The sequence below is a fragment of the Hyla sarda genome, chromosome 13, assembly GCF_029499605.1.
Source record: "Hyla sarda isolate aHylSar1 chromosome 13, aHylSar1.hap1, whole genome shotgun sequence".
NCBI lineage: Eukaryota > Metazoa > Chordata > Amphibia > Anura > Hylidae > Hyla > Hyla sarda.
In genome coordinates this window covers 45,188,135-45,213,497 of record NC_079201.1, presented here as the reverse complement: position 1 = coordinate 45,213,497, position 25,363 = coordinate 45,188,135, and the positions used below count along the sequence as shown (strand labels likewise).

Genomic DNA, 25,363 nt, shown 5'->3' with positions numbered 1-25,363 from the left:
TAATAGAGAACAATTTTTTCGAAACATTAGACATAAAACTATTACCTGTGTCTATCATATTGCAGCATTTGCATCTGGCTTTCTTGCAACAGACCGTGCCATTAACCTGTTCTGTAAGGTTAGGTGCATTGGACTGGTTTTTCCTCAATCACTAGGGGCCACCAAATTCCGCAGATTTTTAGCTCTGCGGAATGTGACACCCGGGTGGTATGCCACGGCATCCTTTAGAATCGGATCCCCCTTTAATATGTGCCAATGTTTATTTAATATTGTTTTAATCTGGGGTGCTGCACAATTAAAATTGGTAATGAAGTTGTGACTATAACAATTATTCAGCTTTTATTTTGACTCTTAACTATTAAACTAGCTGAGGACTCATCCTTAGTAGCAATGGTGACATTTTTTGGGATGATTAAATCATTTTGATTTTGCATTTTTGCTCGGTTATAAGCTTTATTAAGGACAGATTTAGGGTAGTTTTTTTTCCCTAAAACGGCTCTGCAGGATGCGGGACTGCTCCAAAAAAAATCAGTGCCAGAAGTACAATTTTTTCTGATTCACAAATACTGCCCATAGAGCACATGTATCCATTGTGGGTAGTGAGAACTATTAAAATCCAACAGGCTGTTAATGTCGACAGGTTTAAAGTATGTTTTAGTTTTTATACCGCCATCAGGATCCTTGCTGAGTTGAAGATCAAGGAAATCAATAGAAGAAGAACAATGTAAGGTGAATTTTAATCCCCAAGCATTCATGTTAAGAGAATCTACAAAATCTTGAGCTTGAAGGGACGAGCCTATCCAAATAATAAATAAATCATCAATATATCGCCTATAGAAGGTGATATATTGATTAAAAACAGGGGACTGTGCGATATGGGAGGACTCGAAACACCCCATAACCAGGTTAGCATAACTAGGGGCGAATCGAGTCCCCATCGCACAGCCCATGCATTGTCTATACATAAGCTCATTGAAAGTAAAAATATTGTGTTCTAAAATAAAAAAAATAGAATCAATAATAAAACATGCTTGGATAGATGAAAAATCACCGCCAGAGTACAAAACCTCTTTAATAGCACCTAAAGCAATCAGGGTGATAATATTGGAATAAAGTGCACAAACGTCCAGTGTTAAAAATAAAAAAATTAGTAGGAAAAATGGTGTTGGTAACTTCCCTAATTAACTGTGTAGAGTCTTTAAGATAAGAGGGAAGTGATCGAACAAAAGGTTGTAAAAACAAAATCAATATAATGTGAAAGGTTACAGGTAAGAGAGCCCACACCAGAAATAATAGGTCGACCTGGGGGACAAACTAAAGATTTGTGTAATTTAGGTAAATAATAAAATAAGGGTAGTGAACAATTTTTCACTGACAGAAAATCACGTTCTTTTTTATTTAGCAAGTTGTTATCAAAAGCACTTTTTATTAATTGATTATATTCCAAATAATACACAGCGGAGGGATCATGAGTTAAAACTTCATAATACTCCTTGTCAGAGAGGATTCTGAGGGCTTCATCAATATATGCGGCTCTATCTAAAACTGCTATTCCCCCCTCCTTGTCAGCGGGGCGGATAATTATGGATGAGTTATCTTGAAGGCTCTTAACAGCCTGTTCTACTTAACTTAAATTGTCTTGTAGCTTACCAAAATTAACACTGTCTCGCAGAGTGCAGAGTTCTTTCGAAACAATCTGACAGAAAGTCTCGACATAGGGGCCCTTGTTATGAATAGGGTCCTGATGGATTAAATGAAATGATTGAGAACCCTGTGTAGCAGTATCCGCTCTATTTTATGCTCTTTTTTTTTCTCTTTTTTTTTTTCTCTTTTTTTTTATTCTACTTTTTTATTCCACTTTTTTATCTTTTGTACTATTACATTTATATATGTGTATGTATATACCTATATACTCTCTTCTTTACGATGGCCCTTGATGTTTATTTTTCCCCATATTGTTTGTTCCAGCAACGTATGGGTTAATGTTTTCTATGTATAAATACCCTCAGTACGTCCCTTTTCTAACATGCCTGATGAAGCTGGTTATCCAGCGAAACGCGTTGCATGCCGGGAAATAAAGAACATTTTGCATTTGAAGTCTGTGAGCGCCGGTTTGATTCCTGTGCTGTTCCTTGGAGGGATCCGCTTGTGAGTGCTTTACCAGTGTTGCCAGGAACGGCTGCCTAACTTCACCCGTCGAGGGTTAATTTATAGCCTACACCATAGTTGTACTTGGTCGCAGTACAACTCACTTCGGTGAGCAGTTTTGCATCTCTACATAATATTGCATTTAACGTTATCACACTAGGAGCGCTTTCCCTCTTGTCTATTGTAAAAGTAAAAACATGTCAACTTTATGATGCAAACATAATGTAGACATATTGTATATGTGAATCAATATATAAAATTAATTTGGCATTTCTATTTTCCTTACAAGCAGAGAGCTTTAAAGTTAGAAAAATGCAAAAATATTCAAATTTTTCATAAAAGTTTAGAATTTTTCAACAAGAAATGATGCATGTATCGACGGAAAAAAAAAAAATCTTGGAAATAATTTCAAAAGTAAAAGCATCCCAGAGTTATTAATACTTAAAGTGACAGTGGTCAGATGTGCAAAAAATGCTCTGATCCTTAAAGGCGTACTCCGGTGAAAACCTTTTATCTTTTAACCCCTTAAGGACCGAGCCCTTTTTCACCTTAAGGACCGGAGCGTTTTTTGCAATTCTGACCACTGTCACTTTAAACATTAATAACTCTGGAATGCTTTTAGTTATCATTCTGATTCCGAGATTGTTTTTTCATGACATATTCTACTTTAACTTAGTGGTAAAATTTTATGGTAACTTGCATCCTTTCTTGGTGAAAAATCACCAAATTTGATGAAAAAAATGAAAATTTTGCATTTTTCTAACTTTGAAGCTCTCTGCTTGTAAGGAAAATGGATATTCAAAATATATTTTTTTTGGGTTCACATATACAATATGTCTACTTTATGTTTGCATCATAAAATTTATGAGTTTTTACTTTTGGAAGACACCAGAGGGCTTCAAAGTTCAGCAGCAATTTTGAAATTTTTCACAAAATTTTCAAACTCGCTATTTTTCATGGACCAGTTCACGTTTGAAGTGGATTTGAAGGGCCTTCATATTAGAAATACCCCATAAAAGACCCCATTATAAAAACTACACCCCCCAAAGTATTCAAAATGACATTCAGTAAGTGTATTAACCCTTTAGGTGTTTCACAGGAATAGCAGCAAAGTGAAGGAGAAAATTCAAAATCTTCATTTTTTACACTCGCATTTTCTTTTAGACCCAATTTTTGAATTTTTGAAAGGGGTAAAAAGGAGAAAATTTTTACTTGTATTTGAAACCCAATTTCTCTCGAGTAAGCACATACCTCATATGTCTATGTTAATTGTTCAGCGGGCGCAGTAGAGGGCTCAGAAGGGAAGGAGCGTCAAATGGTTTTTGGGGGGCATGTCACCTTTAGGAAGCCCCTATGGTGCCAGAACAGCAAAAAAACACACATGGCATACCATTTTGGAAACTAGACTCCTCAGGGAACGTAACAAGGGGTAAAGTGAACCTTAATACCCCACAGGTGTTTCACAACTTTAGCATATGTAAAAAAAATTATTTATTTTTTACCTAAAATGCTTGGTTTCCCAAAAATTTTACATTTTTAAAAAGTGTAATAGCAGAAAATACCCCCCAAAATTTGAAACCCATTTTCTCCCGATTCAGAAAACACCCCATATGGGGGTGAAAATTGCTCTGCTGGCGCACTACAGGTCTCAGAAGAGAAGGAGTCACATTTGGCTTTTTGAAAGCAAATTTTGCTCTGGGGGCATGTCGCATTTAGGAAGCCCCTATGGTGCCAGAACAGCAAAAAAAAAAACACATGGCATACCATTTTGGAAACTAGACCCCTCGGGGAACGTAACAAGGGGTAATGTGAACCTTAATACCCTACAGGTGTTTCACGACTTTTGCATATGTGAAAATTTTTTATTTTTTTTTACCTAAAATGCTTGGTTTCCCAAAATTTTTACATTTTTAAAAAGGGTAATAGCAGAAAACACCCCCCAAAATTTGAAGCCCAATTTCTCCCGATTCAGAAAACACGCCATATGGGGGTGAAAAGTGCTCTGCTGGCGCACTACAGGTCTCAGAAGAGAAGGAGTCACGTTTGGCTTTTTGAAAGCAAATTTTGCTCTGGGGGCATGCCGCATTTAGGAAGCCCCTATGGTGCCAGAATAGCAAAAAAAAAAACCACATGGCATACCATTTTGGAAACTAGACCCCTCGGGGCACGTAACAAGGGGTAATGTGAACCTTAATACCCTACAGGTGTTTTATGACTTTTGTATATGTAAAAAAAAATTTTTATTTTTACCTAAAATGCTTGTTTTCCCAAAAATTTTACATTTTTAAAAAGGGTAATAGCAAAAAATACCCCACAAAATTTGAAGCCCAATTTCTCCCGAGTACGGCGATACCCCATATGTGGCCCTAAACTGTTGCCTTGAAATACGACAGGGCTCCAAAGTGAGAGTGCCATGCGCATTTGAGGCCTAAATTAGGGATTGCATAGGGGTGGACATAGGGGTATTCTACGCCAGTGATTCCCAAACAGGGGGCCTCCAGCTGTTGTAAAACTCCCAGCATGCCTGGACAGTCAGTGGCTATCTGGCAATACTGGGAGTAGTTGTTTTGCAACAGCTGGAGGCTCCGTTCTGGAAACAGTGGCGTACCAGACGTTTTTCATTTTTATTGGGGAGGGGAGGGGGGCTGTGTAGGGGTATGTGTATATGTAGTGTTTTTTTACCTTTTATTTTATTTTGTGGTAGTGTAGTGTAGTGTTTTTAGGGTACAGTCACAAGAGCGGGGGTTCACAGTAGTTTCTCGCTGGCAGTTTGAGCTGCGGCAGAAAATTTGACGCAGCTCAAACTTGCAGCCGGATACTTACTGTAATCCTCCGCCCATGTGAGTGTACCCTGTACGTTCACATTGGGGGGGGAAACATCCAGCTGTTGCAAAACTACAACTCCCAGCATGTACGGTCTATCAGTGCATGCTGGGAGTTGTAGTTTTGCAACAGCTGGAGACACACAGGTTGTGAAACACCGAGTTTGGTAACAAACTCAGTGTTTTGCAACCAGTGTGCCTTCAGCTGTTGCAAAAGCTACAACCCCCAGCATGTACGGACAGCGGAAGGGCATGCTGGGTCTTGTAGTTATGCAACAGCCGGAGGCATACTACATTGGCTGGGGATGCTGGGGATTGTAGTTATGCAACAGCTGGAGACACACTGGTTTACTACTTAACTCAGTGTGCCTTCAGCTGTTGCAAAACTACAACTCTCAGCAGTCACCGACAGCCAACGGGCATGCTGGGAGTTGTAGTTATGCAACCACCAGATGCACCACTACAACTCCCAGCATGCACTTTAGCTGATTGTGCAAGCTGGGAGTTGTAGTTACACAACAGCTGAAGGTACACTTTTACATAGAAAGAATGTGCCTTCAGCTGTTGCAAAACTACAAGTCCCAGCATGCCCATAAGGGCATGCTGGGAGTTGTGGTGGTCTGCCTCCTGCTGTTGCATAACTACAGCTCCCAGCATGCCCTTGTTGCATGCTGGGAGCTGTTGCTAAGCAACAGCAGGAGGCTGTCACTCACCTCCAACGATCCAGCAGCACAGGTCAGTCCCTCGTCGTCTCTGCCGCCGCCGCTGCTCCTGGGGCCCCGATCCCAACAGGGACGCCGGGGATCGGGGTCCCCAGCACCGGGGGTCGTCTTCCCGCACCCGCTCACGTCCTCCGAAAGAGGGGCGGAGCGGGTTGCGGGAGTGACACCCGCAGCAGGCGCCCTGATTGGTCGGCCGGTAATCCGGCCGACGAATCAGGGCGATCGTGAGGTGGCACCAGTGCCACCTCACCCCTGCTGGCAATGGCTGTTCGGGGCCGTCTCTGACGGCCCCGATCAGCCAGTAATTCCGGGTCATCGGGTCACTGGAGACCCGATTGACCCGGAATCTGCCGCAGATCGCTGGACTGAATTGTCCAGCGATCTGCGGCAATCGCCGACATGGGGGGACATAATGACCCCCCTGGGCGATATGCCGGGATGCCTGCTGAACGATTTCAGCAGGCATCCGGCTCCGGCTCCCCTCCGGCTAGCGGTGGGGGCCGGAAATGCTCAGGGCGTATCCATACGCCCTCGGTCCTTAAGGACTTGGAAACGGGGGCGTATGGATACGCCATATGTCCTTAAGGGGTTAAATCAACTGGTTATTAAAAAATCTTAATCCTTCCAGCTGCTGAATGCTACAGAGGAAATTCCTTTCTTTTTGGAACACTGATGACATCACGAGCACAGTGCTCTCTGCTGACATCGCTGTCCATTTTAGCAACCATGCATAGCAGATGCAGGCTAAGGGCAGCATGGTGGCTTAGTGGTTAGCACTGCTGCCTTGCAGTGCTGGGACCTTGGGTTCAAATCCCACTAAGGACAATAAATAAAGAGTTGTTTTTATTATTATAGTGATGTCAGCAAAGAGCACTGTGCTCGTGATGTCATCAGAGAGAATTCCAAAAAGAAAAGAATTTCCTCTGTAGTATTCAGCAGCTAATAAGTACAGGAAGGATTAAGATTTTTTAATAGAAGTAATTTACAAATCTGTTTAACTTTCTGGCACCAGCTGATTTAAAAGAAAATAGGTTTTCACAGGAGTACCCCTTTAAAGGGGTACTCCGCCCCTAGACATCTTATCCCCTATCCAAAAGATAGGGGATAAGATGTCAGATTGCAGGGGTCCTGCTGCTGGGGACCCCCGGGATCTCGGCTGCAGCACCCACCTGTACGGCTTCCGGCAACGCTGGGGGAATCGGATCCCGACCACAATGGCGGAAGAGCGTGACGTAACGACTCTGCCCTGTGTGACATCACGTCCCGCGCCCTAAATGCAACTCTATGGGAGGGGGCGTGACGGACCTATGGGTGGGGGAAGCCGTACATGTGGGTGCTGCAGCCGAGATCCCGGGGGTCCCCAGCGATCTGACATCTTATCCCCTATCCAAAGAATAGGGGGATAAGATGTCTGATCGCGGGGATCCCACTGCGGGGACCCCCTGCGATCTATGCTGAGGCACCGAACTTCGCTCCGTGCCTGATGACTAGCGATGCGGCGCTGACGTCACGGCCACTCCAATAGACTTACATTGCTGAGGCGTAGCTGTGATGTCACAAGGGGGTGTGGTCATGATGTCAGGAGCCTCTGGTGCAGCAGCCAGCATTCTAAACGAACGCCGGGTGCTGCAGGGAGATCGCGGGGATGTCTAGGGATGGAGTACCCCTTTAAAATGACCAGGTCAAATTTCTGTATAATGAAAAAGTTAATTGTCACAGTCTGTGGAATCTGCCAAAGGCTCTCAATACTGCAACTTATGTTACAGCTGTGAGCTGGTTATAAATTAAGGTAAGGGCTAGGAATGCAAAAGCAGAAAAGACTAAGCTTTTATGACATTTCATGAAAAAAATTAAAATAAATGAGCACACAGACAGAAGAAACTCACATTAACTCCCACTAAACTAAAATGAAGGTCACAAAAAAGGTAAAAATGTATAGAATATATAACAATAACAAGTCAGAAATAAGGCAAAGGCAGGCCAATAGCACAAAAGTTTAAGATGGGCACATTAATCCCACATAAATGACATGTCTAGTGACCCAAAGTAACTATCATATGATGCAGTAAACCACCAGTATTGTGCTTGTGTGACTCTAGCTATTGTGTCCCTCTGGATGCACCTTAAATATTAATTGTAAAATGATGTTGTGATACAAAAAAATAACTATTCTATAAACAATAAACAAGCTACAAAGCAGTTAAGAGATGTAGTAAGTACCAAAAAGAACAGAGCACCTAAGGGGAAAACTCTCACCCGAAAATCAATGCCAACAGTTGCCAGGAAGGTGCCTGCGAGAAATGCCCCATCTTTAAACTGGATGAGAAAACACGTCTTTCCAACACCAGAATCTCCTAGCAGCATAACCTGTGAGATAAGTAAATACTTGTTATCATGCCATGCTGCTAATGTTGTTAAATGACCTACTGCATAAAACTGTACCTACCATTCAGGAGCAGCCTTATATTAGTGCCCTCTGCTGTACCTTCTGTTAGGACTGCTTAGCCTATGCAGCATACAAGTATACATTCTATAACATACAACCCCAAATTATGAGCTCTATATAGTACAAAAAGTAATATCCTGTACAGTGCCACTAAACTGGGGCAATTGTTTGAGTTTTGCGCAAACATTTTGTGCAAAACCTTTAGAATGTATTTACAAGTACAGGATCTGCTGCATAATCCGAGTTGTGTTCAATCATTTAGTTTACATTTAAATCTGCAGCATCAAATATGCAGAGGATGTACATGTAAATACACCATAAGGGTTAGTTCACATGTACTTATTTTTATGCAAATTTGCTGCCCATTGACAGTGAATGGGTAGCAAAAACTACTGCAGCAAAAATAAGGACATGTAAACTAACCATAAGTACAGTATCCTGCGCATATTTTATGTTGAAGACTTGAAGCTGCAAATTTATAGCTGTGTTCAGTCATTTAGTTTACATAAAAATTAGCAGCATCAACTATGTACAGGATACTGTAAGTGTAAATACACCCTATTGATCTGCTGAATATATTTGCTGCATATGTTCTGCAGCTGATTTTGCTACCCATTGAAGTTAATGAGTAGCAAAATTAGCTGCACAAAATATGCAGCAAATCCTGTACATGTGAACTTACTCTAAGGGTCCGTTAACATGGGAGGATTACCTGCAGAATTTCCACAGCGGAAAATCCACGGCGGATTTTTCTACCATTGACTTCAATGGGTCCGAAGGAAAATCTGCAAATCGGCCTCTACTGCGGATTTTCTGCAGACCCACTGAAGTAAACGGTAGCAAAATCTGCAGCGGATGCAGATTCGTTGGCGCAGATTTTGCTGCTTCTGACTTCAATAGTTAGCAAAATATGCTACAGCAAATCTGCAGCAGAAAATACGCATGTGTGCATTCACGTGGGCGTATTTGTCAGCGGATCCGCAGCTGCGGATCCGCTGACAAAGGCCCCTAAAGTGCTGCCCTCTTTGTGCCTGCTAATAGCGGCAATCCGTCGCTACCAGGAGACACACTGCAATGTGCAAGTTACCCTGCAGTGTACTCGCACACATCGCAGCCGCTCTCTGTGTAGCTCAGGGAGCCGGAGGAGCGGCCACGATATGCGGATACACTGCGACTCGCACTTCAGTGTGTCTGCTGGTAGCGGCGGATTGCCGCTATTAGCAGGCACAAAGAGGGCAGCACTCTAGGGGCCTTTGTCAGCTGCGGATCCGCTGACAAATACGCCCGTGTGAATGCACCCTAATGGTACGTTTACACATACTGCTGCATATTTTCTGCAGCTGATTTTGCTATCCATTGAAGTTAATGGGTAGCAAAATCAGCTGCACAAATTATGCAGCAAAAATATGCAGGTAAGTATGAACGTAAGGGTAAGGTCACACGTGCATATTTTGTGCAGCTGCTTTTGCTACTTTAAAGGGTGGGAAAGTACGCTGCAAATACAGAGCAAAATATGCCACATGTGACCCTACCATTAGGGTGTATTCACAAATACAAGATCCTGCGCATAATTTGCAGGATTTGAAGTTGCAAATTTGAAGCTGTGTTCAGTCATTTAGTTTAAATTGAAATCTGCAGCATAAAATCCTGTGCATCAAATACGTGCAGGATACTGTATGTGTGAATATACCCTTAGGGTAGGGTCACACGGGTGTATTACGATGCGTATGTTCTGCAGCTGATTTTGCTACCAATTGACTTGGGTAAATATGCAGCAGCAAATAAGCAGCAAAATATGGCATGTGTGACCCTACCCTTACACAAAATTTTTAAAGCTTTTCGCACCGGAAATTCCTCTTTAGGGTGCGTTCCTAACTGGCGTATAAATTTGCAGCAGCAGCAGGAAACACGCTGCGTATTCCTAGCTCCCTATACACACAGGGCTTTCCGGCAGCAGCCCTATGCGTGTAGTGAGTTTTAGAGGCGGAGCCGTGTGCCGGCGTGACTGATGCACGGCTCCGCCTCAGAAACTCACTTCACACATAGGGCTGCCGCCGGAAAGCCCTGTGTGTATTGTGAGCAAGGGATACTCAGCATATTTCCCACTGCTGCCGCAAATTTTGCGCATCGTGAAATACGCTGCGTATATATGCCAGTGGCGAACGCACCCTTACACCTTACTCATCATTTTTACAAAAAGGGCATGGTGTCGGGTTTGACAAATAATACACAACATTTTTAAAGGTTGGTAGTTTTTTTTCCCCCCTATATACAATCAACTTTACCTTAATATAGCAAGCAGATACAGTCATGTATTGCCGATCAATGATAACCAAGTGATGAATTCTCCATGCACTCATGGTCTTAATTACACTTGTCTAGAAGGAAGGGGTTGTGGCAGCCATGACTGTACACACTTGCTGTAAGGCCAGAAGGACAAATCAGTTGAACTAGGACCGCGTGAACATTGCCATCCCCATAAAAGGCAATGTCTTCAGAACGAATTCCGCCTGAAGAATGAACAAGTTCATTCTTTGGTGTAATTCTGGGTCAAAAATTCTGTAGCGAGATATCCCGTCCTAATTGTATGACCAGTCATATCCACCGCAAATAAAGTTGATTTCCTGCTCTTTGCAGCATCAAAAGAGCACAGGACAGCTATTCTCCTGACCTGTCCAGTTGTGGGGCTGGTGATCCAGATAGGTTCCCTTTAAAGTGTAACATACATTGGTAAAAAAAAAAAAAGGTGTATATTTTTTGTCCCTGCAGCTACTGCCTGTGAGGAGTCCAAATACAGGAAGGGTGGGTGGACAAGCAGGGGGCTCTGTAAAACCCAGGACAAGCAGGGGGCTCTGTAAAACCCAGGACAAGCAGGGGGCTCTGTAAAACCCAGGACAAGCAGGGGGCCCTGCGCACCCAGGACAAGCAGGGGGCCCTGCGCACCCAGGACAAGCAGGGGGCTCTGTGACATGCCCCCACACGCTCACGCAACAGGATGTTTGACAAGCCAGGAGCCTGAACAGAGCCCTGCTTGTCCTGCCCTCACTTCCTGTGTTTGGAGTTCTCACTGAGAAACACAGGCAATAGCTGCAGGGACAGCAATATTTAAATAAAAAATATACACATTTTTTTAACCAATGTATATTAAAAATACATATGTCATTATCTACAAGGTTTTGTACACTTAAAAAAGTTCCATTGTCAAAAAACAATTTTTTTAAACTGTTATTTTAACCCACTGCACAGGAATCAGATTCTGATCTTACCATAGATTTTTCTTCAGGAGTAGCAACATGATTTTTTTATTTTTTTTATTTATAGCGTTTTGCTGGTCAGCAGTATTCTGATTGGTATATTGGAGTTGGGGGGGGGGGAATTCTTATATGGCAATTGGCATCTCTTTATTTAATTTACTTTTTTGCTTACAGCATTACATTGATTGTGAATAAATTGCTCTATTGTTCCTGCCATATGAGCACCAGCAAGAAGTCTGTCAGGAAAGAAAAAAAAAAAAGGAGTGGCACAATCTCCTGACGTGTGGCACACAAATTAAGAATTAAAAAGACAAAAAAAAGTGGCGCAGGGATATTCTAGAGCTACTGCATAGACCTTTGAAAATACAGACAATAACAAATGGCATTAGATTACTGTAAAATTCATTTGTTTTTGAACATGTCCCCCAACATCTAATACATACCATTACAAAGTGCTCATAAAACAACAATATACAGTGAACAAATAAGAGCTTGGCACATAAATGAATGGTTGGCAGGCAATAAGCTAAGCGGCAATGTGATGCACTGAGTTTAGGCGACCAATGCCACGGCTCAATGCATTACACTGCCGCTCAACCTATCACCGGCCAAAGTGGGACATAGTCTCAGACGGCAATTTGCTGACCGTCAGTGGGATGCACTGACCACGGCCGGACCAGGAAGAAGACGCTGGCAGAGGAACGGAGCGAGATACCAGGAAACGGGAGCCTTCTTCAAGTGTACCTGCACAAAGATAACTGGGAAACTTAAAGGGGTACTCCGGTGGTCAATGTGTTTTTTCGTTTTTGACTTACCCTATTTGTTTTGTTTCATTTCTATTCTTGTTGTTTAGCCTACTCTATTTCCAATCTTTGTTGTCTTTTTATCCCCCACTTGGTTTTCCTATCTTTGCTTCTTTTTCCTGTTTCTTGCTGTGCTGAAAACTACAAATCCCAGCATGCCACATGCCTTGCTGTTTGGGGTGGCTCCTTTTTTTGTTTGTTTGTTTGTTCCACCCTTTACCCACCATATTATTTTCCTGGGTCAGCCCCCTTATACACAGCACACTAATATAATCAGCCCTAGTTGGGATACACTGTCATACACACACAAAAGGGACTACAACTCCCAGCAGGTGTCACTCAGGAGTCTTTAGTCTGTGGTATAACACCAGCATGCTGCCTCTGTAGTCTCCTGGGGGTTGTAGTTCACCACACCTCTGTAGGGAATACACCAGTGTTTCCCAACCAGGGTGCCTCCAGGTGTTGCAAAACTACAACTCCCAGCATGCCCTGGCAGCCTTTGGGCATGCTAGGAGTTGTAGTTTTGCAACAGCTGGAGGCACACTGATTGGGAAACACTGGTGTAACATGATGTGCATGCTGAATAGGCTAGAACAGTGTTTCCCAACCAGTGTGCCTCCAGCTGTTGCAAATCTACAACTCCCAGCATGCCCAAAGTCTGTCAGGGCATGCTGGGAGTTGTAGTTTTGCAATGGCTGGAGGCACACTGGTTTGTAAACACTAGCATACACACACACAACAGGGACTACAACTCCCAGCATGTGTCATTCAGGAGTCCCCCCTTCACATATAGAGATCATTCCCAGTATGAGATTTATTCCCCTGCAGTCCACACATCCCCAGCCCGTTATCATCCTCCCCTTCAGATAACACTAATCTTCTCTGTGTTCCTTCTCCTGTTCAGACCTGCGTCCTTAGAATACAGAGCAGGGGGGGGGAGGGGAGGTGAGGAGCTGTGTACTCAGCTGGATGAGATGAGGGGGCGTGGCTTATTTTTCTCTTGCAGACAGAGAAAAAAAAAAGCTGTGACATCTTGTCCACAACAGACTCAGAACTGTGGACAACAGTAAAAGAAAACCCTCTGAACTACAGAACTTCCTGCCCAACAAACAGGTAAGAAAAACACACACATGCTGCCAAAACATATAACACATGTATATTGCAAAAAAACAAAACTTACAAAGAAGTAAAAAAAATTAACCACCGGAGTACCCCTTTAAGAATGAAGCGCACTGCTTCATGCTCGTTCTAATGATCGTGGGGGGTCTCAGCAACAAGACCCAAACTGGTCAAAACATTTCACATGTATCTGTGACAGGCCAAAGTACACTTTTACCCCAAGATGACACAGAGCATACATTTACATCCTGGAGTGTTTACTATAAAGCAAGCAAAGGCGTCACCTGCTTCTTAAAGTAGGGAACGTCAGAGAGCCGTCAGCCGATCAGCGGCCGTAGCGATGTTCCACCTCGGCCGGTGATAGGTTGACGCACTGTCATGTAAGACACCGGCTTCTTACATGACAGTGCGCTCAACCTATCACCGGCCGAGGCGGAACATCACTGCGGCCGTTGATAGGCTGACGGCTCTCAGACGTTCCCGTCCCTGGAAGCAGGTGAGGCTGGTACCGGACCAATGGGAGGCGAGTTAAAGTTTATTTTGTTTATCTTTTGCAGCCCGGGCATACGGATACAGCGTACAGTGCAGAGGTCCAGCACCCGCGGCCCGCAACAAACAGGACGAGGAGGGCAGCACTTGCAGGTAACATGTAATTAGTTCCCCGATGGGAACAGTGCAGCGCTGGGCTGATAATTCATTCATTCTCGAGTGGGAGGGGCCAAACCGGTATTGGGGTATGGGAAAAATTCATATCGTGCAGGACAAAAATCTCGGTATTCGGTATGAACTGGTATACCGCCCAGCACTAATGCAGGTGTCCACCATGCACCATGCATATAAGGTTGTAATCAACAGCATCTAAAAGGAGGAAAATGAAGGTGCTGGTGGGTTCAGGGTCCTTAGTTGACACCGCAGTGTGAACACGGGGGGGCTCAGATGAGTTAAAATGGTGGGCGGGGGTTTCCTACTCACCTCTGTGCCACGATATCGGCACTACTCTAACACAATCTTTCTCTTGCAGACTATTTCAGTAGAGCGGCAATTTCAATGTACAATGCTATGCATATCCAATGATTGCTTATTATATTCCTTTATGGGGACTTACATGTAAAATAGAAGGAAAAAAAAAAAGGTTTTTCAAATGATAGAAAATAAAAATTATAGAAAATTATAAAAAAAAAAATTAAAATCATTCTTTCCCATTTTACAAAAAAAAAAAAAAAATGTGGTATCGTCCCAAGTGGAATAGTCCAAACTATTAAACTAATAGGGGGAGATTTATCTAAACCTGTCCAGAGGAAAAGTTGCCCATAGCAACCAACCAGCTAGCTTCTTTCATATTTAACAAGGCCTTTGCAAAATGAAAGAAGCGATCTGATTGGTTGCTATGGGCAACTGGTCAACTTTTCCTTTGCACAGGTTTTGATAAATCTCCCCCATAAGGTTTACGCTGTTCACCATGTATATGGCTCTGTGGTAGAAAAATACAATTGATTTGTCTCTTAAAAAACGAAAAAGAAAAGAAACAAAAATGCAAAAATGAAAACTGGCTATGTCCTCGAGGCCAAAACATGCCGTGTCCTTAAAGGGTTAATAAAACGTTAATCTTCTTATATAGAACGTTAATCCAATCTGTCAGATTCCCAGTAGGGGTTAAAGAAGCAATTTCAAAGAAAGTTGCACTTACAGTAACCTGAAAAATCACACAAACACACACAGAAGCGTTCAACTCCTCCCTGATGCAAAGCATGAACCTGAAATTGTACACCTCACACCTGCCACGTCTGCACACTGCCAGTCCACTGCCCAAACACAGCAATATAAAAGGGATAGGCGACAGGACACAGCTAAATGAATACTCTGTGTGTTTGCCTACTGTAATAAACAGGATGCTGTAGCTGAGTCCTCCCACTGGAGACGTGAAATATTTCCCATGAGACAGCGCCATCCACTGGTCATCCTTACTTAACACAGCAACATAAAGCAGAACATTATTTGCAGTCTATGTGATCTGGCATATATATAGGACACCATTTATGCAAATATCAGGCTTGTGATGAATTATGTCATCTTGTACTTCCCATAAAAGATTGATACTTTGCTCTTAAAAATAAAAGTAAACGGTCAGTCAAGTACAGTGATCCCTCAACTTATAATGGCCTCAACATATAATAGTTTCAACATACAATGGTCTTTTCTGGACCATTGTAACTTGAAACCAGACTCCACATACAATGCTACAGACAGTCCAGATCTGCGAAACGTGTCACAACTGGAGGAACTGACCAATCAGAATGGGCATTTTACTGGTAAATCACCTGTATTACTGAAGTGAATGCACTGACTGGCTGTCTGGTAGCGCCCCCTACAAGTTCTGTACTACTCCTTACCGGTGATGGGGTTAGCTGCTCCTTTGGACACCCAAACAGGGTGCCTCCAGCTGTTGCAAAACTACAACTCCCAGCATGCCCGGACAGCCAACGGCTGTCCGGGCATGCTGGGAGCTGTAGTTTTGCAACAGCTGGAGGCACCCTGGTTGTGAAACCCTGACATTTTTAGGACATTGCGTGTACTGTACAGGACACTGAAGAAGCTCCTGTCCTCTACATAGACAGTGATTACAGCTCCCAGCAGATCTTTCTTACTTTTTTATGTAAGGATTTGATTTATCTGTATTAGTTATCTACTTATTTTTCTTTAATCCTCGCCTTTTCCTATTTTTGGATGACATTTTGGTGGCTTCAGAACCATTAACAGGTTTCCATAGAGTTATGGTCTCAACATACAATGGTTTCAACATACAATGGTCGTCCCAGAACCAATTAATATTGTAACATGAGGGACCGCTCTATAGGTGAAAGCACTATTGCTCAAGGCCATATATGAAAGAGCAAGGAATGTAAAACAAAAAGTTGAAACATTTTTACTAGAGCACAGGAAAAGTCTGCACAATATTTGATTAACCATTCCTGATGGTGATTAAAATTGTGACCAAAATTATAATTTGGTTCTGAAACTTTTCGATTAATTTTTTATGAAGCCCTGATTCTCACAAGCTGCAACAGCCACTGCTGACATTTTCATGATGGAACAGTTCCTAAAGTAAGAGAAGGTTTTCAAGAACACATGACATTTCAAAATTTTGACTTTAAAGGGGTTGTGCGCTGCCCAGCAGTTCGGAGCTCCGCTCACAGCGTCCGGAAGATAATTGCTCCGAACGTTGTGTGCGGGCTTCTGTGTTCGCAGCCGCCGGGCGTGACGTCTCGCCCGCCCCCTCTACCAAAGTCTATGGGAAGGGGGAGTGACAGCTTTCACGCCCGCCGGCTGCAAACACTGAAGCCCGCACACAGCATTCGGAGTAATTAACTTCCGGACGCTGTGAGCAGAGCTCCGAACTGCAGGGCAGCGCACAAACCCTTTAAAAGGCGACAACCCAAGCTATCCCAGCAATTAGCTGTTTTCCACAAGTCTAGCTGCTAGAGGACAGCAGTTGCTGCAGGGGAAATGTAGTAATACATAGTGCCTCTTACATAAATAATACGATGGCTGCCTACAGAGCGGAAGCCAATCATGCAACATCATTTCATTAAGGAAGGCTTGTAGAGACTCAGATTATGATGCCCAGATGCTTTAATAGAGGTTGTACCAATTGGTTAATCCATGTAACCCTTTTATTTCTGTCTATAGTATTTGTTTAAACATGCTCACGTGGAAGGACCAGAGTACTGTTGACAGAAGGGGGTGCCTATGAAATGGAAAAACCCATGACTGCAATATCAGTCTACACACTTTTCTGTAGTCCATAACCATAGAAACACAGTCTGCATAGGAGCTGTAACCCAAAACTTAATTTTTAAAGAAGATATTAAAATGTTCTGATTTGCTGATTTTTTGCTGCAGAATTCCAAAAGCAGAGTTTCCGCAGCAGAAAATCTGCAAGCAGATCATGTTGCTACTCATTGAAGACAATGGATGGCAACAGAATCCGCTTGCAGAATTCCGCAGCAGAATTTTAGCTGCAGGCAACTTGCAGAGGAATAGTTATGTGTGAACGTACCCTAAAAGCTATTTAGCAAAGCGCCATTAATCCCTTAATAACCTGCTGTGTAGTCACTTACAGGACATAGGCTAGACTGTTGCCTTGTTATGGCGGATTGGTAAGGGTTTGACCCCTTACATGAAGTAGCCAAATTATGACTGTGGCTTGTAAGGCGTCTCCAGAGCTGTGCCACCTCATTAGCAGCCTGGTGACATGAACACCATGTCGCAATGGGTTTCTATGGCAGGCAGGGTCTGCCATCTACATGCTTCTAGCACAACTGAATAGTCCGTTAGAGTTATTCTCACAGACATAAAAACTGTACTACAATAGTAATAGGGTGAATTATATGAAATCCCTTATGGGATAAGTTGAAAGAAATCTGACAAGTGGTAATAACTTTGAAAGGCTTTTGCTGATCTAAGAGATTCTGATAATTTTTTTGGTGACATATTGTACTCTATTTCAGTGGTAGATTTTATGTTGATAAATGCAGCAGTTTTTGTAACAAAAAAAACCCTCCAAATATTTTGAAATTGTATCATTTTTTTTTTATGGCATTCACTGTGAGGTAAAAATGACATCTTTATTCTGTGGGTAGGCATGATTATGAATTATACATAATTTATATATAGCTTTTTCTTTTCTTTTTCACAACAAAATCCTTTTCCCCCCTTTTTTGTGTTGCCATTGTTTTTTTTTTGTGTGCATTTATTCTGTTTTAGGCCCGTTTCAGACTTTGTTTTTTTTATGTATGATCTATTTTCTGTGCTATTCTCCCAGGCTAGGGAATAGTTAATGCTATAAGCCAATGGGAACTCTGTGTGGTTATATAACACAAGCTCTGTTGGAACTCTGAGCTGGTGATTAGTTCTTATTCTGACTAGGACTTTAGTCTGTGTTAATATCTGAGTTTTAAAGGGGTACTCCGGTGCTTACACATCTTATCCCCCATTCAAAGGATAGGGGATAAGATACCTGATCGCGGGAGTCCCGCAGCCGGGAACGCCCGTGATCATGCACGCGGCACCCCTTTTGTAATCAGTCCCCGAAGCTTGTTCGCTCTGGGTCTGATTACGGTCGACAGCAGGGCCGGCGGCATGTGACGTCACGGCGAACACGCTCCGGGACTGATTACAAACGGGGTGCCGCGTGCATGATCACGGGCATCCCCAGCTGCGGGACTCCCGCAATCAGGCATCTTATCCCCTATCCTTTGGATAGGGGATGTGTAAGCACCGGAGTACCCCTTTAACCATGGTTTGATTCCTGTTATATCGATTTTAGTCTGCTTGGTTTTAAGTACATCTGTCGGCTTTTAGTACCTAGTTATATCTTAGTCTGTGTTCACACTGAGTCTTGCTTGAACCCATGCTGTGAATTTAGTATTCCTGTTTAGAGTCCTGACCCATATTCCTCCAGGTTATGGAGTTTAGTTTTGTAATATTCTTGTTTGTTATCTTGATCAGTTCTCGGTCTAGTGTTCCATGTATTATATTTCTGTTTCCTTCTAGGCTAGTATCCTGATCACATGGTGGAGTGTGCCCGCTGGCTAGGAAAAAAATAAATTATATATAATATATAATATATAATATATATCTCTCCAATTTCCCACTGGGGCTGACGCCTTCATGGGACTAATTTCCCTGAACTTGGGAACCCTATAATTCTAAAACATTTAATCTTTATTATTTCTTTCTTAGAACTATGAACTAAAGTGAGAAAAATATATAATTATGTGCTTTAAAAACACAGCTAGGGAGCAGATTATATGGAGTATAGTTTCTTCCTCCTCTCTACAGTATGGTTGGGTAATCCCCCAAACTAGGTAATCTATAATTCACTCCGGAGGTATTTCCTCCAATCCATACAATATTTTTATTGATTATTCTTCATGAAGGCGTCAGCCCCAATGGGAGATTGGATATTTTTTTGTATAAACCCTGGGAATCCCTTTGGATAACCTTGATTTCCCGCTGGCTAGGAGCCTATTTGGCTTTGGTATTGATGTCCCTCCATGTTTGGAGTGGGGAGTCTTGTTTTTTCTTTGTTCAGTGTGAACTGTGTTCTATATGTCCTGACCTGTTTAGTGTTTGACATTCAGCTCATCTGTTTATCCCCTGCATCTCCTGGTTTTTGCTGTATACTTATTTCATATCTAGTCTTGTTAATTTATTTATATCTGCCGTTTATCTTTATTCTGGTTTCTGAACTGTACGTTAGTACACTATATCCTGCCCTGTTTGTATATTTATATCCTGCCCGCTTTATCTGGTTCTTTGGTTGTTTTCCCGTTAAGTTTCTTACTTGTCCCGGACTATGTATGGTATTATGTGTGTACTTTACACCAATTGCACTTTAGTGCAGGGAGGGAGTTGTCGATCCGCTGTTTAGGGCGGATGGGCAAGTAGGCAGGGAAAGTGTTTTTTAGGGAAAGCTTAGGGCTCACTTCTTCCTGTCTACCCCAGTCATGACAGCCATGTTCATATAGTCATAACTTCTTAATGGCACTTTTTAAGGCTTTAAAAATGCTGGATATATAACAATCATTTTAAAGGTCTTTATTGTGAAAGGGCTTTTTTTTTTTTTTTGTATTTTTTTTTTTTTTTTTTACACTTTATTGAAAAACATACCTAAATATGCCTAATGGCTGCATAACCTCTTTAACAACTTGAAAAGCGTCACCACTTTGCTTCGTCTGCTTAGGGATAACAAATGTTGCAGTGTGGGGGAACTTTAGAACTTTATATCCTCACCATCCCTGAGGGCAAAAATGGTCTCACGGGATGGAGAGGATGAAGATTTTACCACGTATAACGTGTTGTCAAGCATTATATATTAGAATCTAAGAGGTTGTAGCACGGGAAGGTTTGTCATCGGGTGGGTCCGCTATTGTAGCCCTGCAGCGGTTGCTAATTTAGGCATTGGGGAGAAGAGTGTTTGAGACGGCAGTTGCCGGTCGCTGTTACTGCTTGTATTAGGGCTGGGCGGTATGACCAAATATGTGTATCACGGTATTTTTTTTTTAACTTACGGCGGTTCCACGGTATATAAGGGTATTTTCACCCCCCCAATCATGTTACCCCGCCAGCGCTGTTTCCCCCCCCCCCCCCCCCCGGCCCCAATCATGTGACCCGCGCGCGGAGTTCGGCTTCCCCCCCCAAATCATGTGACCCACCAGCACTCTTCTGCTCCCCCCAATTAATGATCAGCCCAGCGGGGCACTACTCACATGTCAAGCACTGCCCTCCTCCTCTTTGTTGGGGGCCGCCGGCGATGGAACTCACTGTACGCCAGTGGTCTCCAACCTGCGGACATCCAGTTGTTGCAAAACTACAACTCCCAGCATGCCCGGACAGCCAATGGCTGTCCGGGCATGCTGCAAGTTGTAGTTTTGCAACAACTGGAGGTCCGCAGGTGTGAGACCACTGCTGTACGCTGTATCACCTATGCCGGACCTGCAAAAGATACAGAAAATTAACTTCCCTACGTCGGCCTTACGCTGGGGACTGGAACGTTGGACAGCCGTCAGCCTATCACCGGCCGGAGCGATGTCCTGCCCCGGCCAGTGATAAGCTGAGCGCACTGTCATGTAAGAAGCCGGCCAGAGCTCCTTACATGACAGTGGGCTCAGCCTATCACTGGCCGGGGCGGGACATCGCTGCGGCCAGCGATTGGTTGATGGCTGTCCGACGTTCCCGTCCCCAGCGTGTGGCAGACGTAGGAGAGTTACAGCTTATTTTCTTTATCTTTTGCAGCCCGGCAAAAGGATACAGCGTTCAGCAGTGGTCTCAAGCCTGCGGACCTCCAGCTGTTGCAAAACTACAACTCCCAGCATACCCGGACAGCCGTTGGCTGTCCAGGCATGCTGGGAGTTCTACTTTTGCAACATCTGGAGGTCTGCAGGTTGGAGACCTCTGGCGTACAGTATAGAGTTCCAGCGCCCAGCGGCCCCCAACAAAGAGGAGGAGGGCAGTGCTTGACATGTGCGAATAGTACCCCTCTGGGCTGATTAATTTGGGGGGGGCAGAACAGTGCTGGCGGGTAACATAGGATCATTTCCCCGATGTGGTGACAGCGCTGCGCTGGGCTGATAATACATTCCCGAGGGGGAGGGGCCCAACCGGTATTGCGGTATGGGGGAAAATTCATATCGTGCAGCCCAAAAAAGTCAATATACCGCCCAGCCCGAGCTTGTATCTATTGTTGCATTGAATCTTTCTGTGGGACCAGAGCACACCGTAGATACATATCCTCGTCGCCCGAGAGATGGATATAGAATCAGACAATTCAATAAGCAGCATGGCAGACACAGGTGCTATGAAAGGAGGTGGTGCATTCTCGGCGGGACGCCAGGACGCGGATGATTTCTTTCGTCCGAAAAGGAGACAAGACCGTTTTGGACAATAAAGTCCCTCAAATCTTATGAGGAGGACACTGCAATTACAAAGAGCCCTTGCAATTCCTTGAAGACGAGTCGTTCATGCAAGAATGGCATCAAATACACCTGGAGTATTGCCTAAATATGATGAGAGCCATAATTAAGAAAAACGAAGAGGAGTAAGCTAAAGTCACGCTAGATCTTAAGAAGGCTAAAACAGAGCTTCGACTTTGAATTCCTGATGCTCAGTTCCAGTCCTTTCCCCAAAAATTGAAACGCAAACTCACCTTGCTACAGGCCACCCTGAAAGATACCAAGAGGGACAAGTTTCTGAGAGACAAATCAGTCTTCTCCTACTCAAAAAGGACCCAATAAACAGCACCCCCAGTGGAGGAACAAAAAAAAGAAAAAGAAGGGACGCAAGTCCAATTTCTGGATCACCAACTCAGAGTCAAGTGGCTCAGAGGACAAAGGCAATAAACGCCTCCCTAAAGAATCTTCAAAGAACACCGAGAAGCGCCTTGATGCAGCAATGGTGGCCCCTTTTGGAGGCATACGAGGAGGGGAAGGTCCAGGTCAAGAGGAAAAAAGTGGCAGCCAGAAGCGAAAAACAGTTTCCAGGAGGACATAGAATCCGTTCACAGGATTGTGGACAATTCTGGGTACGATTTAAAAATCATTAATTTATCGGACTTCAGGATGGATAAGGCAACTGAATCAGTGTTGTCCAAAAGGTTTAAACTTTTGTCTAGTGGAAGAATTTGACCAAACCACATTTGAGATTGATCTTTCTGATGGCACGAAAAAGATCAATCTCAAAAAGTTTTTTTCTAATAAAGAGGCAAGACAGAAATTTAGAGCGGAGGGGGAGATCCCGGTTAGTATTGGCTGTCTTGGGTTCAGTGTGTTTAATGAGGCCCCGCAGGCAGAATTAGATTGCTTCCATGCTTTGATGGATCTTCTCCCAGAAGATACGGAGGAGGAGTTGCATAGTGAGGGCACTGAATTTAGGGAAATACCTGAATTTACAGGAGGGACACGGTCTACATTCTGCCCACCTTTACCAGTGGGCAGTAATCTGGATCTTTTTCAGAAGTGTGTTCTGAAGGAGGTAAAAGCCCTACCAAGGATCCTGATAACCTCTCCAGGGAGGAACAATCCGCCCTTGAGAGGTTACGTAAGAGGACATCATTGTAAAAAAAATCCGACAAAGGGGGGGGGGGGGGGGGATATAGTTCTTATGAACAGGGAGGACTACAGTGGGGATCAAAAGTTTGGGCACCCTAGGTAAAAATTTGTATTAATGTGCATAAAGAAGCCAAGGAAAGATGGAAAAATCTCCAAAAGGCATCAAATTACAGATTAGACATTCTTAGAATATGTCAACAAAAGTTAGATTTTATTTCCATCATTTACACTTTCAAAATAACAGAACACAAAAAAAATGGCGTCTGCAAAAGTTTGGGCACCCTGCAGAGTTAATATCTTGTACTGTCCCCTTTGGCAAGTATCACAGCTTGTAAATGCTTTTTGTAGCCAGCCAAGAGTCTCAATTCTTGTTTGAGGTATCTTTGCCCATTCTTCCTTACCAAAGTCTTCCAGTTCTTTGAGATTTCTGGGCTGTCTGACACACACTGCTCTTTTAAGGTTTATCCATAGATTTTCAATTATGTTGAGGTCAGGAGATTGTGAAGGCCATGGCAAAACCTTCAATTTACGCCTCTTGAAGTAATCCCCCGTGGATTTCGAGGTGTGTTTAGGATCATTATCCATTTGAAGAAGCCATCCTCTCTTTCACTTCAGTTTTTTCACAGATGGCATCAAGTTAGCATCCAAAATTTGCTGAAATTTTTTTAAATCCATTTTTCCTTCTACTTGTAAGATGTTCCTTGTGCCACTGGCTGCAATACAACCCCAAAGCATGATTGATCCACCCCCATGCTTAACAGTTGGACAGAGGTTTTTTTCATTAAATTCTGTTCCCCTTCTTCTCCAAAACGTACCTTTGCTCATTCCAGCCAAAAAGTTAAATTTTAACCTCATCGGTCCACAGAACTTGTTTCCAAAATGCATCAGGAATTTGTCTATATGTTCATTTGCAAAGTTCAAACTCTGATTTTTGTTGTGAGGACGTAGAAGAGGTTTTCTTCTGATGACTCTTCCATGAAGACCATATTTGTATAAGTATCTCTTTATAGAGGAATAGGGTACCACAACTCCAGTGTCTGCCAGATCTTTCTTGAGGGATTGTGCAGTCAAACGTGGGTTTTGAATTGTTTTTCTCACAATCCTGCGAGCTGTGCTCTCTGATATTTTTCTTAGTCTTCCAGATCTTGCTTTAACTTCCACGGTTCCTGATGACTGCCATTTCTTAATTACATTCCGAACATCTGAAAACATTTTGCTATCTTCCTATAGCCTTCTCCAGCTTTGTGAGCGTCAACTGTTTTCAGTTTCAGATTTCTAGACAACTGCTTAGAAGAACTCATGGTGCTGATTGTTGGGGCAAGGTCAGATGAGTCTGGGCATTTAAAACCTTTGAGATTGACATCAAATGGTCTTCCCAGATGATGATTGATAACAATCCATGATACTGCCAGGTCTTATCTTTGTAAAGGGGCAGTGCATGCTATAAATTCTGCAGGGTGCCCAAACTTTTGCAGATGCAATTTTTTGTTTTCTGTTATTTTGAAAGTGTAAATGATGGAAATAAAATCAACTTTTGTTGACATATTATAAGAATGTCTAATCTGTAATGTAATGCCTTTTGGAGATTTTTCCATCTTTCCTTGGCTTCTTTATGCACATTAATACAAATTTTTACCTGGGGTGCCCAAACTTTTGATCCCCACTGTACGTAAAAGAAGCCTATAGGCAGTTAACAAACCCCCTGCACTATCGGAAATTAACAGGCTGCCCCCTTGTCAGAATAACTAGCAAAATCCAGACACATTTAAGATCTTATTTTGAAAAAGGTACTATCTCAAAGAGATTAGCAAAAAGGTTGCTACTAAACAATCCCAGAGAAGCCGTATGGTATTTCCTTCCCAAGGTACATAAAACGTTGGAGTCCCCACCCGGGACACCAATTGTCTCCGGGGTGGGGACTCCAACGGTACCTTTGTCCCAGTACATAGACTGTGTGCTTCATCCCCTGCTTTCCAAAATCCCTGCTCTTGTAAAGGACACCAATGACTTCTTCTGGGCACTCCAGGGTCTCCCTGTTTTTAAACAATGTATCTTAGCATCGATTGTCATCAAAAGCCTCTACACCAACATTCTGCAGGATAAAGGTTTGGAGGTTATCAGGGAGTTCCTGGAGTGCTCTGACAAAAGTCCCAATTATATTGATTTTGTATGTGACTCCCTAAAATTGATTCTGTCTTGCAATTCCTTCCGTTCACTCACGTGGGGTGTGTGGCCATGGGGACACCCGTGGCCTGGACCCTCACAAACCTGTATGTGGCCATGTTTGAAAAAAGATGTGTTTTCTCAGACAAAAATAAATACATTGGATCTATAGCATGCTACCAAAGGTTTGTGGATGACCTTTTCATTGCTTGGACGGGCACGGAGTCCGCCTTTGTGGACTTCGTGTCTGCCCTGAACAATGGAAATTACATGAACCC

At 43.2% G+C, this 25,363-nt stretch overlaps 1 protein-coding gene across 7 annotated transcripts in view; it reads right to left on the bottom strand.

The window, feature by feature from the left end:
- Window positions 1-25,363, bottom strand: part of RAB37 (RAB37, member RAS oncogene family) — a 157,073-nt gene that overhangs the window by 96,783 nt on the left and 34,927 nt on the right. For all 7 annotated transcript variants that reach the window (XM_056549552.1, XM_056549554.1, XM_056549551.1 and 4 more), the window contains one exon: window positions 7,949-8,059. In XM_056549552.1, coding sequence (XP_056405527.1) covers window positions 7,949-8,059 — 111 coding nt within the window. The remainder of the gene's footprint in view (window positions 1-7,948; window positions 8,060-25,363) is intronic.